Below are 14,682 nucleotides of genomic sequence, written 5' to 3'. Positions count from 1 at the left end.
TCATCATTATTCAATAATAATAATGTTGAGAATTGGTTTGGTTTAATAGTAGTTATAGTAGTGTTGCTGTTGTTGCTGCTAGCAGTGCTCTTCGCTGCCGCTACGGTACTCGGGTGTTCCAGTGTCTCTAGTTATTTCTTCTTTTGGGCCTTCTCGGCGGCTTTGGTTACTTTACCACCGGTAGCCTCTTTAAAGTTGACCGATTTAATGACACCGACGGCGACGGTTTGACGCATATCGCGCACGGCGAAACGTCCCAGCGGTGGGAACTCCTGGAAACTTTCGACGCACAGCGGCTTGCTTGGCACCAGATTGACGATGGCCGCATCGCCGGACTTGATCGATTTGGGATTCTCCTCGGTGACCTTGCCGGAACGACGGTCGCACTTCTCCTTGATTTCGGCGAACTTGCACGCGATGTGAGCGGTGTGGCAATCCAGCACCGGGGTGTACCCGTTGGCAATCTGGCCCGGGTGATTCAGGACAATGACCTGGAAAACGGTGAAAAGAAAAAAAAAACAGAAGCAGTTAGTATTGCTTGAGGCAGGAAGACGTTGAAATGCATGCAAAACGTGAGATTGTTACACTTGTTTTTCACTTTTATTTTTCCCGGAAAACTGATTTTTTACTTTACTTCAAAAATTCAGAGTTAAGAAGTTTATGTCAACTTCCGTTCAAGCTTACTTTTCTGATACATAGATAAAATCTGGGAAATAAGCAGCCCCCCAGTCTCAGTCCCTTCCCAAAATCCCAATCCCAGGTTAGAATTCCAATCTCAATCCCAAAGTGTAAGTTCCAGCCACAGAATCTCAGTACAATCCCAGTTTCAGATTCCCAGCTCTATTTCGAGAGTTTGGGCCGGAGCCCCAGTCCTCCTTCAGAGTTTCAGTGCTTGTCCGAGAATTCCTATTCCAGATTATCACAATCTCAGTCCCAATCTCTGTCCTTGCCCGGAAATCCTTGTTCCGGAGTCCCGCTCTCAACTCTGAGATTTAATTCTAGAATCCCAGTTCTAGCCCAGGAATCCTGCTGATTCCAGAATTCCAGAATCCAACTGATAGTCCCGGAGTCCAAGGCATGGATAGAATATCTCTGTTCCAGATTCCCAGTTTTAGCCCAGAGTCCCAGTCCTAGTCCCACGGTTCCAGTCGTTGTCCGAGCATCACTGCTTCAGAGTTCCACTCCTAGTTTAAGACCGTCTGTACTAGAGTTCCAGTTTCAGCCCAGATTACCAGTCCCAACTCAGCGTCTCAGTCCCACAGTCTCAGTCGCAGACTGAGTTTTAGTTCCAGAGTCCCAATCCCAGCTTAGAGTCTCAGTCTTAGAGTTACAATCCCAGGTCTAGCCTGGGAATCCGTTCCAGATTCCCAGTCCTATTCTCAGAGTCTCAGTTCCCGCTCTAGCCCGAGAATCCTTATTCCAGAGTACCAGTTCTAGTCCCAGAGTTATAAGTTCTGTTCTTGGATTTAATTCTAGGATAATTCTCCCAGCTGTAGCCCCGGAATGTCTGTCCCAGAGTCTCACTCATAGTCCTAAGGTCCGAGTTCTAGTCAGAGAATCCCTATCCCAGAGGCTCAGTCCTAGTCTCAGAGTTCCAGTCTTTTCTCGAGCAACCCTGTTCCAGAGTTTCCTGGCCGAAGAATCCCTTTTCCAGAGTGCCAGTCCCAGCCCAAAGTATCACTTCTAGCTCCAAAGTTCTAGTTATTGTCCGAAAATCCCTGTTTCAGATTCGCAGTTCTATTCCCAGAGTTTCAGTCCAAGTCCTAGTCCTAAAATCTTTGTCCTAGTGTTCCAGTCCTTGTCCGAGCATCCCTATTCCAGAGTTCGATTGCTAGCGCAAGAGTTCCTATGTCAGAGTCCCAATCCAAGATTTCCAGCCCAGAGTATCAAAGCAAGTCCCAGTTCTAGTCTGCGAATCTCTGTCCCCGAGTCCCACTCATAGTCCTAGACTCATAGTCCTAGCCCCAGAGTTCCAGTCTATTTTCGCACAAACCTTGTTCCAAAGTTCCAATCCTAGTCTGGAAATATCTACACCTGAATTCCAGTCCCAGTCCAAACCCAAGAATCCTTGTCTTAGAGTTACAGTTCCAGTCCCAATATCCCATCCCTAAATCTGTGATTTAATCCTAGAGTTTCTGTCCCAGTTTTAACCGGCAAATCTTTGTTCCAAAGTCCTACAAACAGGCCCGTCGTCCAAGTCCAAGTTAGTCCTAAAATTTCAAAGTTTCAGGTTGTCGAAACATTGGGACCACTACGACCATTATTATCATCAATTGTGGTAGAGTTCTTTGTCGTTTTTAACTATCTTTTTGTTTTGCATTTTTTGCTGCTGACGTGTTTTTGGCCTCTTTTGATTGTATTTTTGCCGTCTTTCATCGTCTTTTCGTTCGCTCGTCAGCACTTTTTTGTTATTTTTCTATCGTCTTTTCGCCTCTTTTTCGTCAGTTTATTTCAGCTGCCTTTTCGATACCTTTTTTTCGTCTTTTGACATCTCTTTGTTGTCTTATTTTTTCCATATTTCTGTCGGTTTTTCAGGGTCTTCTTGCCATTATTTCGACCTATTTTCGTCCTCTGTTTGATTTTGCCGTTTTCATTGGCTTAGTGTTTCAGTACCATTCCAGAATTCCAGTGTTCCAGTCCAAGTCATAGGCTTAGTGTCCCTGTTCTAGAGTTTCTGTTCTAGTTCCAGAGTCTTAGTCCCCCAGGTAACCAATAAGCATTAATATAAGCAGTAAATCAGCCGCTTATTAGCATATCCGGCCTTCTGTACTGCATGTTGCTGTTTATTAGCCTTTTGACTGCCTAACTGCATTAAATCGGCATCCAAAATTTTATCTAAACTCCTTTTGTCGGTAATAATCAGCCGCAAATAAGCATTGTCAGCACTATTAGAGGGTTAGCAGTAAAGTAGTCGTATATTGTGCCATAGTAGTTTTTGAGCAGCGTTTAAGTTGACTTAAATGTTTATTGTCTTGCATTTGAATGGCATTGGTAATGCTTATTGGCTACCTGGCACCAGGGCCAGCTCAGAGTCTTAGTCTTAGAGGCCCAGTCCCAGTTCTAGGGGCACAATCTTCCACATCACTGTGAGGAACGTGCTGCTAGAGCCAAAGATGCTGATACCTGATACTCAGTTCTATCCTGGTAATTTGTTCCAGATTTCAGTCCTTTTCCGAGCATCCCAGTTTCAGTCCCAGTTTCAGCCCTGAGTACCAGCTCGGAGTCTCAGTTCTAGCTTGAGAATTTATTCCAAAGTCCGAATTCTTGTCCGAGAATCCCTCAATCCCAGTCCAAGTCCTAGTCCAAGAGTCCCTGTCCCAGATTCTTAGTTCTAGCTCAATCCCAGAGTTCTAGTCCTTGTTTGAGCATCCCTGTTCCAGAGTTCGATTGCTAGTCCAAGAATTCGTATTCCAGAGTCCCAATCCAAGATTTCCAGCCGGGAGTATCATAGCCCAAAGTCCCAGTTCTAGTCTGCGAATCTCTGTGCCAGAGTTCCACTCATAGTTCTAGAGTCCTAGTCCTAGTCTCAGAGTTCCAGCCCTTTTTTCGAGCAACCCTGTTCTAGAGTTCCAATCCTAGTCCTGCTCCCGAGTCCCAGTCCCAGTCCTAGCCCGAAAATCCTTGTCCCAGAGTTCGAATTCCAATCCCAGTATCCCAGCCCCAAATCTGAGATTTAATCCTACAGTTTCAGTCTCAGTTTTAGCCGGCGAATCTTTGTTTCAAAGTCCCATAAATAGTCCCGACGCCTTAGTCCTGATCCGAAAGTCTTTATCCCAGATGTCTAGTCTTAGTCTTTAAGACTAAGACAATATTTCAGTTTGTCCAAAGATTAGGACCACTACGACCATTATTTTGATCTATTGTGGTAGGGTTCCTGTTTTTGTCCGAGAAGCTCTGTTTCAGATTCCCAGAATCTCAGTCCCAATCCCATTTCTAGCTACAGAATCCTAGTCCAAGAGTCTCGGTCCCACCTCTGAGATTCAATTCTAGAGTCCTCATAGACTCATAGTACCGAAGTTCCCATACTAGATTCCCAGTTGCAGCTCAGCGTCTCTGTTTTAGAGTCTCAGTTCTAGCTCGAGAATTTGTCCCAGGTTTTCAGTGCTGCTGCCAGAGTCTCTATCCCAGCCCCAGTCCTAGTCCGAAAATCCTAGTCCCAGAGTTCCAGTCATAGTTTCGGAGTCTCGGAGTCTCGATTCCAGCTCAAGCCCGGGAATCTCTCTCATAGACTCGTAGTCCCAGAGTCCTAGACCTAGTTCGAAAATCCCTGTCCCAGTACTAACTCAGAATCCCGCTCCTAGTCCGAGCAACTCTGTTCCACAGTTCCAGTCCTAGCCCATGAATTACTGCCCCAGCTCAGAGTTTCAGTTCCAGCTCAAAGTCTCACTCCTACAGTCCCAGTTCCAGTTCAAGCCAGAAAATTTATTTCAGAGTCCCAGTCCCAGTTTTAGAGTTCCAGTTTGTCGGAACATTAGGACCACTCCGATCATTATTTTGATCTATTTAATCTACCAGTAGAGTTTTAGTTCTTGTCCGAGAAGCTCTGTTTCAGATTGCCAGAATCTCAGTCCCAACCCCAGGCCTAGCTACAGAATCCTTGTCCAAGAGTCTCGGTGCCATCTCTGAGATTCTATCAGTCAATTCTAAATAGAGTCCCAGTACCAGCTCGCGAATCTCTGTCCCAGATTCCCAGATTATTTGCATTTATTTATAGACATTTCGTGGTTTTTTATTGTCTCTTTTGGCATTTTTTGTTGTTGCACTGACGTTTTTTTCAGCCTCGTTTGATTGTATTTTTGTTGTCTTTCATCGTGTTTTCGCCTGCTCGTCATCACTTTTTGTCATTTTTCCATCATCTTTTCGAGGCACCTTCGTCGCCTTTTCGTCAGCTTATTTCAGCTGCCTTTTCGATACCTTTTCTCCGTCTTTTTGATATCTTTTTGTAGTCTTATTCGATCGGCTTTTCAGGGTTTTTTTGTCATTATTTCGACGTATTTTCGTCCTTTGTTCGTCTTTTTTTGACGTCAGCTTTTGCCATTTTTTGTCGCTTTTTGCGTCGGATTTTTCCGTTTCAATCGTCATTTTGGTTTCGACGCCTTTTTGACACTTTCAATCGTTTTTTTGCCGAGTCTAAGTTTTCATTGTCGTTTTGTCGCTGTTTCGGCTTCTTTTTGTCATGTTATTGTTGTCTTTTCGACGCCTTTTCGTTGTCTTTTTCACAGCTCTCTGTTTGTCACTTTTTGTGTTTTTTTTTTGTTATTTTTTCACTGTTTTAACGTCTTTTCATCGTATTTTCGCCATCTTTAAATAGTTTCGTTGTCTTTTTTTAGCCATTTGTTGTCATTTTTTATCATCTTTTATGGCGTTTTTTATTGATCGCTTTTTTATCATCTTCCGTCCTTTTCCAATGGCCTTTTCGCCAGGTTGTCATCACGTTTTCGACATTCAGATTAGTTCCAGAGTCCCGGTCCCAGCTCTGATATACAAAAATTCAGACCTACAGTTCCAGTTCTAGCCTGGGAAACTCTCTTATAGAGTCCCACTCATAGTCCCAGAGTCCTATCCCTAGTCTTAGTTCAAGAATCTCTGTCCCAGCTCTAACTCAGAATCCCTGTCTCAGCCCATAGTACCAGTCTCAGCTCAGAGTCTCACTTCCAGCTCAAAGTCCGAGACTGGGACTCTCAGTTATAGCCCGAAAATCCCTGTTCCAGTTCCAGTTTTAGTCTCAGAGTCTCAGTGCCAGCTCTGAGATTCAATTCTAGACTCCCGGTTCCAGTACTAGCACATAAATCTCTGTCCCAGAGTCCCACTCATAGTCCCAAAGTCCTAGTCCTAGTTCGAGAGTTCATGTCCCAACTCTTGCCCAGAATCCTACTCCTAGTTCGAGCATCCCTGTTTCACAGTTCCATTCTTGGCCCCAAAAATTCTTGTCCCAGTTCAGAGTACCAATCCCAGCTCAGAGTCTCAGTTCCAGCCTCAGTCCTACAGTCCCAGTCTCAGTTCAAGCCAGAAATTTTGTTTCAGAGTCCCAGTCCTAGTTTTACAGTTCCAGTTCCAGTTTGTCGGAAGATTAGGACCACTCCGACTATTCTTTTGATCTATTTGATCTACCAGTAGAGTTTTAGTTCTTGTCCGAGAAGCTCTGTTTCAGATTCCTAGAATTTCAGTCTCGATCCCAATTATAGCTCTAGAATCCTTGTACCAAAGTCTTGGTTCTATAGTTGAAATTCAATTCTAGAGTCCCAGTCCCAGTTCTAGCACGGGAATCTCTGTCCTAGAGTCGCACGCACTCAGTACCTGAGTTCAAACCCTAGTAGGAAACTCCCAGCCCCAGATTCCCACTTTAAGCTTAGAGTCCCAGTCACAGATTTCCAGCTTCAGCCCAGAGTACCAGTACCAACTCAGCGTCTCTATTTTATAGTCTCAGTCTCACTTCTAGCTCGAGAGTTTGTTCCAGATTCCCATCCCAGTCCTATTCCCAGAGTCTCTGTCCCAGTCTCAGCCCTAGCCCGAGAATCCTTGTCCCATAGTTTCAATTATAATTGCAGAGTCGCAGTCCCAGTTCTGAGATACAATTCTAGACTCCGGGTCCTATTCTAGCTCATATATCTCTATCCCAAAGTCCCACTCATAGTCCAGAGTGCTAATTCTAGTCCTAGTACGAGAATCCTTGTTCCAGTTCTAGACCAGAATCCCACTCCTAGTACGAGCATCCCACAGTTCCTGTCCTAGCCCAAGAATCCTTGTCCGAGCCTAGAGTACCAGTACCAGCTCGGAGTCTCAGTTTTAGCTTAAGGGTCAGTCTTAGAGTCCCAGTCCCAGTTTTAGGTAGATAATTTGTTCCAGATTCCCAGTCCTATTCCCAGAGTCTCTGTCCCGGTCCTAGCACGAGAATCCTTGTCGTAGAGTTCTAATTCTAGAGTTCCAGTTCTAGAGTTCCAGAGTCCCGGTCCTAGCTCTGAGATACAATTCTAGACTGCCGACCCCAGTTCTAGTCGTAGTCCCAGTATCTTCCAGAACTTCAGTCCTAGCCCAAGAATCTCTGTCCAAGCCTAGAGTATCAGTTCCAGCACAAAGTCTCAGTTCTAGAATTCCAGTCCCAGTTTTAGCCCGAAAATTTGTACCTGATTGCTAGCCCTACTCCCAGAGTCTCAGTCCCAGTCTTAATCCTAGCCCGAGTATTTTTGTCCCAGAGTTCCAGTTCTAGTTCCAGAGTCTCAGCCCCAGCTGTGAGGTTCAATTTTAGAGTCTCATTCCCAGTCCCGAGATCTCAGTCTCAACCTAGAGTCCCAGCATCTTAGTTTAAGTTCCAGAGCACCAGCTCAGTGAAGGGAATTTCTACCCCAGGATCCCCGTTCCAGTCGCAGTCCGCAAATCTCAGCCCCAGAATCCCAATCCCAGGCCTAGGTCAAAGTTCCTGTCACAGTCCCAGAGGCCCATTCTCAGCGTATTGATCCCAGCCCACCTAATTTTGGTCATAAAAACCATCATAAGAATTTAATAAAACCTTCAATTTTCTTTTGACAAAGTCTCAGTTCCAGACCCAGGCTTAATCTCAAAATTGACAGTCACAGCCTAGAATTGCACTTCTTGACACAGATTCGTAGTTCCAGTTATTGAGCCCAGCAGTCCCATTTGGCATAACGCCATTTGGCATAATTCCTCAAACTTATTTTATGACCTAATGTTCGTTTTCCTAGATGATTCAGGGCGAGCAGGCCGTAGGCAACGGCGAGTGTTCGCTGGTGACCCGCCGTCGGAAGCGCCGGCCACTGCGGGGGGCAGCCCCCCTGCAGAAATCACATCTGTCTAGGTTTATTTGTTTTCCTAGGTTTACTGATCTCTAGTTCTTTCCTTCAGTTGGGTCCGAACGAGCGATAGCGAGTAAGGACGGATCACTCTTTCTTTGTGAGGCGATCGAAGCACTAAACAACGAAATCTGGCTAGATTATCAATTATACCAAAAAGTCGTTATGCCAAATAATCATTATGCCAAATGATCATTATGCCAAATGACCGTAATGCCAAATGGATTTATGCCAAATGTCTTTATGCCATATAAGGTAGCCACCTTCTAATTGTCCTGTAGTCTAACAGTTTATCGATAAAGAAGGGTCAAGTCTTTAAAAGACGTGTAAGCCCAAGGTTTTGCTTTGCTAGCCGCTTTTTGTTCCTTTTTACATCTGCCTTTCTGGGATCTATATCGTTTTTTGCCTCTTTTCAGAGATTTGCCGTTATTTTTTGTGACGTTTTGGTGGCTTTTCCTGGCGTTTTTTAATTGTCATTTGTAGCCTTTTTCGGTATTTCTGGTTGCTGTTTTACCGTCTTTTTATCGTTTGTTCGCCTCTATTGCATCTATTTACAGTCTTTTTGTCGTCTTTTGACATTTTTGGCGGCTTTTTTGTTGCCATTTTGGCGTCGTTTTGCTGTCATTTTGACATTTCTTCTTTTTTACATCGTTACATTTCTGTCGTATATTCGTCTGTTTTGCATGTTTGGTTGTCTTTTTGACGCTTTGTATTTTCTTTTCTTTTTTTTTTGGCATCTTTCCGTCATTTTTATATTATTTCCGACGTATTTTTGTCGTCTCTATGTCAATTTTTCAGTATAATGGGCATCTTTTCATCACTTTTTCGTCATCTTTTCTTCGCATCTTCGTCGTCTTTACGCTGTCGATTCGCCGTCTTTTCCATGGCTTTTCTTCGTATTTTAGTCATCTTTTCATCGCCATTTTGTAGTGTTTTCTGAACAGTTTTTACAGTCTTAATCGTGTAAAAAAAGGGTAATGCAAATAGAGCAAAGATTCCAGCTACTTGGTTATGAATAATAATCTTTTTAACTTCACAGTAGTATAAAATTTTGAAATTCTAACGCAGTACAGAAATCATATTAGGAACTATCGAAATTTGTGAAATAGAAATCCAAATATTTCCCTTTTTTGTCGTACTCCTGCTAAACAAATATTAGTACAGTACTAATACCTCGATGTAATTACCTCAATTTAAAGCAATTTCGATAAATTTTCTTTTTTTTCGAAAAGTTAAAAGTTAATAAGAGTTAAGTTTCTTAATATGAACACTCGTGCAATGCGCTCTGCATAGCAAGTGCAGTGGTGCTGCTATGGATAAAGCTACGATCTCCAGAATAAATGCGAGGTTCGGAGAAAATTCCTAAAGCCAACTAAAACTTCCCTGCTGGCTGTGTGGAACTCCGTCAGTTTTAATGCATCTGAAAATTGCTCGTACTGTGCAGCGCGAAGGAAAATTTCACATGTCAACAAGTTTATTTTCAGCAGTCAGTCAGAATAAGAAGTTTGACGCAACTGACTTTTATTTTCATTTTCTTTTGCCACCGCGTTTAGGGTACGTTTACCGGAATTTAGGCTTTCTCCGGCAAATTAATATAATATCGGGACTGGCAACAATTTTCTGTATTATTAAAATTACTCAAAAAACAGTTACTTGCATGTTAAATCCAGAATGATTTGCAAGATAAACCAAGGGTTTCATGTTCATTACTGGAGAGCTTACCCTATCCGCTGCCAGCTGCGAATTTCCAATCAACTTCTAACGGTTAGGGTGAATCACAAAGTTACAGAAAAAGAAGAAAAAAAAATCGAATAATCTGTGCGATTACATTTTTACTTGCCAACTTCTTATACCTAGAATTATCCGGTTCTGGTTAAATTTTAATTTTTAAAACCGTTGCCATTCAAAGAGTCCAAGGGTCAGTGCGAATTGTTATCAGTGAATGGTTCTAGAAACGTCCTTAAATTCATGTTTTGATGTGTTCTCTACAATAAATGTAGAATGTGATACTAGAAAACACACGAGCCGGTAGATCTCATTAAGATACTAGGCTCAAGGCAGTTTTCCCTTTGAACCATTCTACCGCCGAAGTGGGAAAGCATAAAAATAGCACCGGCGTTGTAAAACAATAACCATGTACAGTATGACACAATTGATTGCGGTAGGTTATTTGTGAAGCAATCTGGACAGATTCTCGCTGTCCGTATGTTACGAGTCAGAGCAAAAGTCAGTTTGAACGAAAAAAATAATAACATCATCTTGTTCAATCCAATAAAAACTGCACTGCATGCGATAGCGCACGATCATTGTTACACTTATAGAAAACTTTCATTTCAGATAATTCGAGCAGTCAAATTTAATGTCGTGTAAACTGTGAACGTGCACCACTTTGTTGACTCCATACAGTACAGTAATGACTTGCTTGGATGTTTGCACACATCACAAAGCATATTTTTGAAGTCAAAACAAATCGAAAACAGTAAACACCACAAAAAACATATTTCTGTGATTTTAATGAAACTAACAACCGTACGACGACACTTCGTTCTCCTACTAGAAACAGTGCGTCTCCATTGAACCACGGTCAACAACAATAATAAGGAATTACACTTCATTTTTACTTGATACTTTTTACCTATTTTCTAAAAACAAGAACGGGACTTACCTGAGCGGTGAAATCAGCAGCACCCTTCGGGGGGCTGGCCTTGGAATCGCCAGCGACATAGCCGCGGCGCAACTCCTTGACGGAGACGTTCTTGACGTTGAAGCCGACGTTGTCGCCGGGCAGAGCCTCCGACAGTGCCTCGTGGTGCATTTCAACCGACTTGACCTCAGTGGTGATGTTAACCGGAGCGAAAACGACCACCATACCTGTTTGTGTGTGTGTGTATGTCAATGAGATCTCGTTAGAATCGTTGTTAATTTTGTATTCAGTTTTCGGGGGAAATTACCTGGCTTCAAGATACCGGTTTCAACACGACCGACCGGGACTGTGCCGATACCGCCAATTTTGTACACATCCTGCAGAGGCAGACGCAGTGGTTTGTCGGTAGGACGCGACGGTGGCAGAATGTTGTCCAGGGCCTCGATCAGGGTCTTACCCTCAGCCTTGCCTTCCTTGCGTTCAACGGCCCATCCCTTGAACCATGGCATCTTGTCCGATGGTTCCAGCATGTTATCACCGTGCCATCCGGAAATCGGAACGAAAGCTACGGAAGCCGGGTTGTAACCGATCTTCTTGATGTACGACGAAACTTCCTTCTTGATTTCCTCGTAACGAGCCTCGTGGTACGGTGGCTCGGTGGAGTCCATCTTGTTGACACCGACAATCAACTGCTTGACACCCAAGGTGAAAGCAAGCAGAGCGTGCTCACGGGTTTGTCCGTTCTTGGAAATACCGGCCTCAAACTCACCGGTACCGGCGGCAACGATCAGCACGGCGCAATCAGCTTGCGATGTTCCGGTAATCATGTTCTTGATGAAATCACGATGTCCGGGGGCGTCAATGATGGTGACGTAGTATTTAGCAGTTTCGAACTTCCACAGGGCGATATCAATGGTAATACCACGCTCACGTTCGGCCTTCAGCTTGTCCAAAACCCAAGCGTACTTGAACGAGCCTTTACCCATTTCCTGAGCTTCCTTCTCGAACTTCTCGATGGTACGCTTGTCGATACCGCCGCACTTGTAAATCAGATGACCGGTCGTGGTGGACTTGCCGGAATCGACGTGTCCGATGACGACGATGTTAATATGAGTCTTTTCCTTGCCCATTCTGCTACCTGCTTCCGCTGCTGCTTACTCAACACAAACGACACTAATTGAGATCCGGTTCGGCTTGGTGCTATTCCACAAAATCACTCGCTAGGTTTCCCGAAAATCTGTGGAAGAAAAAACAAAAGTATTTTTTGTGTAAAAATTGCAGTTAAAAAAACCTCCGCAAACAAGCCACAGGATTCACCTTTTCCTCTTCTTCGCATTTTATGTGCTTGAACTTGGCAGTAATCTGCTTGGAATGTACCATCAGAACCCAGCAAAAGTACAGCATAAGGGCAATGTGAAAAATCTTCATAATTAACAACAAAAATTCTTACAACAGTAAACTTCGAAATAAGAGGCAAATACTTCCGAAAGCCAGCGCGGATCGAAAGTGCTAAGGCTAAACCGCTTCAGCCAAAGTCTTCCACCGAACTGATTGTGCGTGGAACGAATTTTCTTAGTTCTAGACGACGGACGGCGCACGCCAGTGGCCGCCGAAAAAAGGTAAGCCGAGCGGCAGCACGCGTCAACAAACAAAACGAGAGATGAGCCGCGATAAGCGGTGCTTTCAAAATTGTTTGCGTCGAACTGAGAGGATGTACCTACTGGAAGCTTTTTTGAGAGCTTCAATTGGGGTCGATAGTCTTAAAGTCCAACCGGTGGACAACAAAGGAAATAGTTAGTTTATTAATCAATCAATCTTGGAAGTAAATATTTTGAATTATGGCAACTGGTTCAGCATTTCACCAGAATTACGATTATGCTCAAGGCTGCATTGCTGACGGATGTGTATTGCCAAATAATAAAATTGCCCTCCAATCCAATAATTCGATTCGGACTGGAAACGCTGATCCAGTTCGGTTGGTGCTCCGAGGTCACTTGGCCCGATAAGCTTTATCTTTAAGTGCCCGCAAACTGTGCGCTTTTCGAGAAGGAACAAACCGGCAAAAAACTGCCAATTTCCGATTCATCAACCGCAATCATGCTGGACGACGTAACTGACCTGTTTGCGTGCTTTTCTTTGTATCTGCGAGATTGGTCTGTGCACGTTGCCGCAGTGTGAACAACGCGCACAAATCCTGCACACGCGCACAGCAACGGGCACAGTCTGGAGTGCACGAGCAGAGTGCGTGATCGTTTTGTGTCTGTCGGCTGAATGGTGTTGAAATGGTAACTTTCCGTTCTGATTTTAGCGCACAGTTTAGGTATTTTATCTTGCCGTGACTGCCTGGATTTATTAGCATTTGAATCGAACATTCATAATGGTCATAAAGCATAAAATCTAAGATAAATAAATGCTTTTAAGATTTTCGGGTATACAACTTTAAAATTTAACCAGGGCAAATACAATGTGTATCCACGTAGCTTAAATAGCACATTAGAATCAAACGATGTTTAGCAAACTTATAGGTTTGAACAAGAACTAAAAAATAGCGTGCGTGAATTGCCGGATAGAGCATAGGTTCTACTGGAAACCGGTTTGTCCAAAGAAAGAGGCCAATTTTTTGATTCCAACAAAGAGCAATCATGTTGGGTATTAAAAATTTTCGAATTTTGTGAATTTTTTGAATGTGATCATGCTCCCCATGGCCGTAGAACAGGTTTCGGAGGCACACAGATTTAATCTCTGATTTCTACAAACAATGTGGCCTATGACCATAACTTTACAAAAAATTTATAGGGTGGAAGTACAAGAGTGAGAAATTGATTGAAAGAGAGATAGAATGAGTGTTTGTATGTGTGTGTGGGTGAGACAGAGAGAGGACAAATTTTTATGCGTTTACCCTGCCACCTGGAGGTGAATCCACCTATGCGTCGACAATCGTAGCAACCCTGTTGTGTACAGATTTGACAGTGTTATCAGTTGATTTGCAGCTGCAGCAGCCGTGGCGAAAACACTCCAGCAACTACGTTCGAAACATTGTACATACTACCAGCTTTCTCCGGAGCGAAAAAGTTGAACAGTTGAACGTGAGGCATTTCGTGTCCACCGGATCCCCTCCATGGTCCACTCTTCGCCTTCGTGAGCTGAAACGAGCACGCAACTTCTGGCAGCGTAAACATTGTTTTTAGAAGATTGCAATGCAAAACAGAATTTCAAACGATCAAGTGATGCATATCGACGGTTGAATACTGCATTGTTCGAATCCTATGTTATGCGGGTTCAAATTGACCTCCGCAGAAATCCAAAAAGTTTTTGGAATTTTGTTATATAGAAACGAAAACATTCTGCTACTCCCCTTTTAATGCGTTTTTCGATGACGCTGCAGGAAGTAGTATTTTGGAATCATGTGAGCTGTTCGCGAAAATTTTCGCGCCTACTTTTACCGAAAAATCTGTATTTGACTCGGAGGTTGTCGTTGCATCTGCTAATGTTTTTGCTGATTTAGTAGTCTTTGCTAGCTATTTGAAATAATAGTGAGCAATTTTATTCTTCCTAGAACAAAATACTATATATCCACCGACCAACATGAAGTATTCCACCACGCACACATATAAAGATTTTTTGACATTAGCTGAGGCCCTCGCTGAGGCTGTTTGCAGTAGTAATAATATCAACAGCATCAAGTTTCAAACTCCCGGATCTCCTCCTCCACTCTTTGCTCCCCTCTCACTCCTACATAAACGATCCGCAGCTAATGTCATTCTCGTTGGTGACGATACCGCAAATTACTTCATAAATTTATGTCTGGTCGATCGGTAAGCACAAACCTATTGAATTTCACGTCTACTTGTATATTCAACATGGAACAAAAGGCACAAATTGATATGATCTACACGGATTTTAACACTAAACATACAGTGAAGGAGTCATTTGAACCCTCGCTCTTTTGGCTCATCTTCACGGCGTTATAACACTATTCCACTTAACTATTTTTATTAGAAAATATATCAAAACATAATGCAAAGGTTACTGCTCTTATATTTCTCTTTTTATCGAGAAAAATATTAACGCCAATCTGTCGACAATCACGGCATTTTTCGGTCCGCTAGCGAAAATTATTCGTAGAGTGCAGTCGGTATGTTTAGTGTTAAGGCTATGTTCGATCGTATAGATCATAAAATACTGCTGCTGCTGAAATGGCTCGGCTCCTACCTGTGACAGAGTTCTACA

The 14,682-nt window shown here is 43.3% G+C and overlaps 1 protein-coding gene across 1 annotated transcript in view; it reads right to left on the bottom strand.

Moving 5' to 3' along the window:
- LOC128744139 (elongation factor 1-alpha 2) overlaps window positions 1-14,682 on the bottom strand; it is a 42,284-nt gene continuing 27,602 nt past the window's right edge. Inside the window, exons 2-4 of the mRNA XM_053840941.1 lie at window positions 10,760-11,689; window positions 10,474-10,679; window positions 1-491 (exon numbers count right to left, since the gene is read on the bottom strand). Coding sequence (XP_053696916.1) covers window positions 132-491; window positions 10,474-10,679; window positions 10,760-11,582 — 1,389 coding nt within the window. The 5' untranslated portion in view covers window positions 11,583-11,689 and the 3' untranslated portion in view covers window positions 1-131. The remainder of the gene's footprint in view (window positions 492-10,473; window positions 10,680-10,759; window positions 11,690-14,682) is intronic.

This window comes from Sabethes cyaneus, chromosome 3 (assembly GCF_943734655.1).
Source record: "Sabethes cyaneus chromosome 3, idSabCyanKW18_F2, whole genome shotgun sequence".
Taxonomy (NCBI): Eukaryota; Metazoa; Arthropoda; class Insecta; order Diptera; family Culicidae; genus Sabethes; species Sabethes cyaneus.
This window is presented reverse-complemented; position numbering and strand designations above follow the sequence as displayed.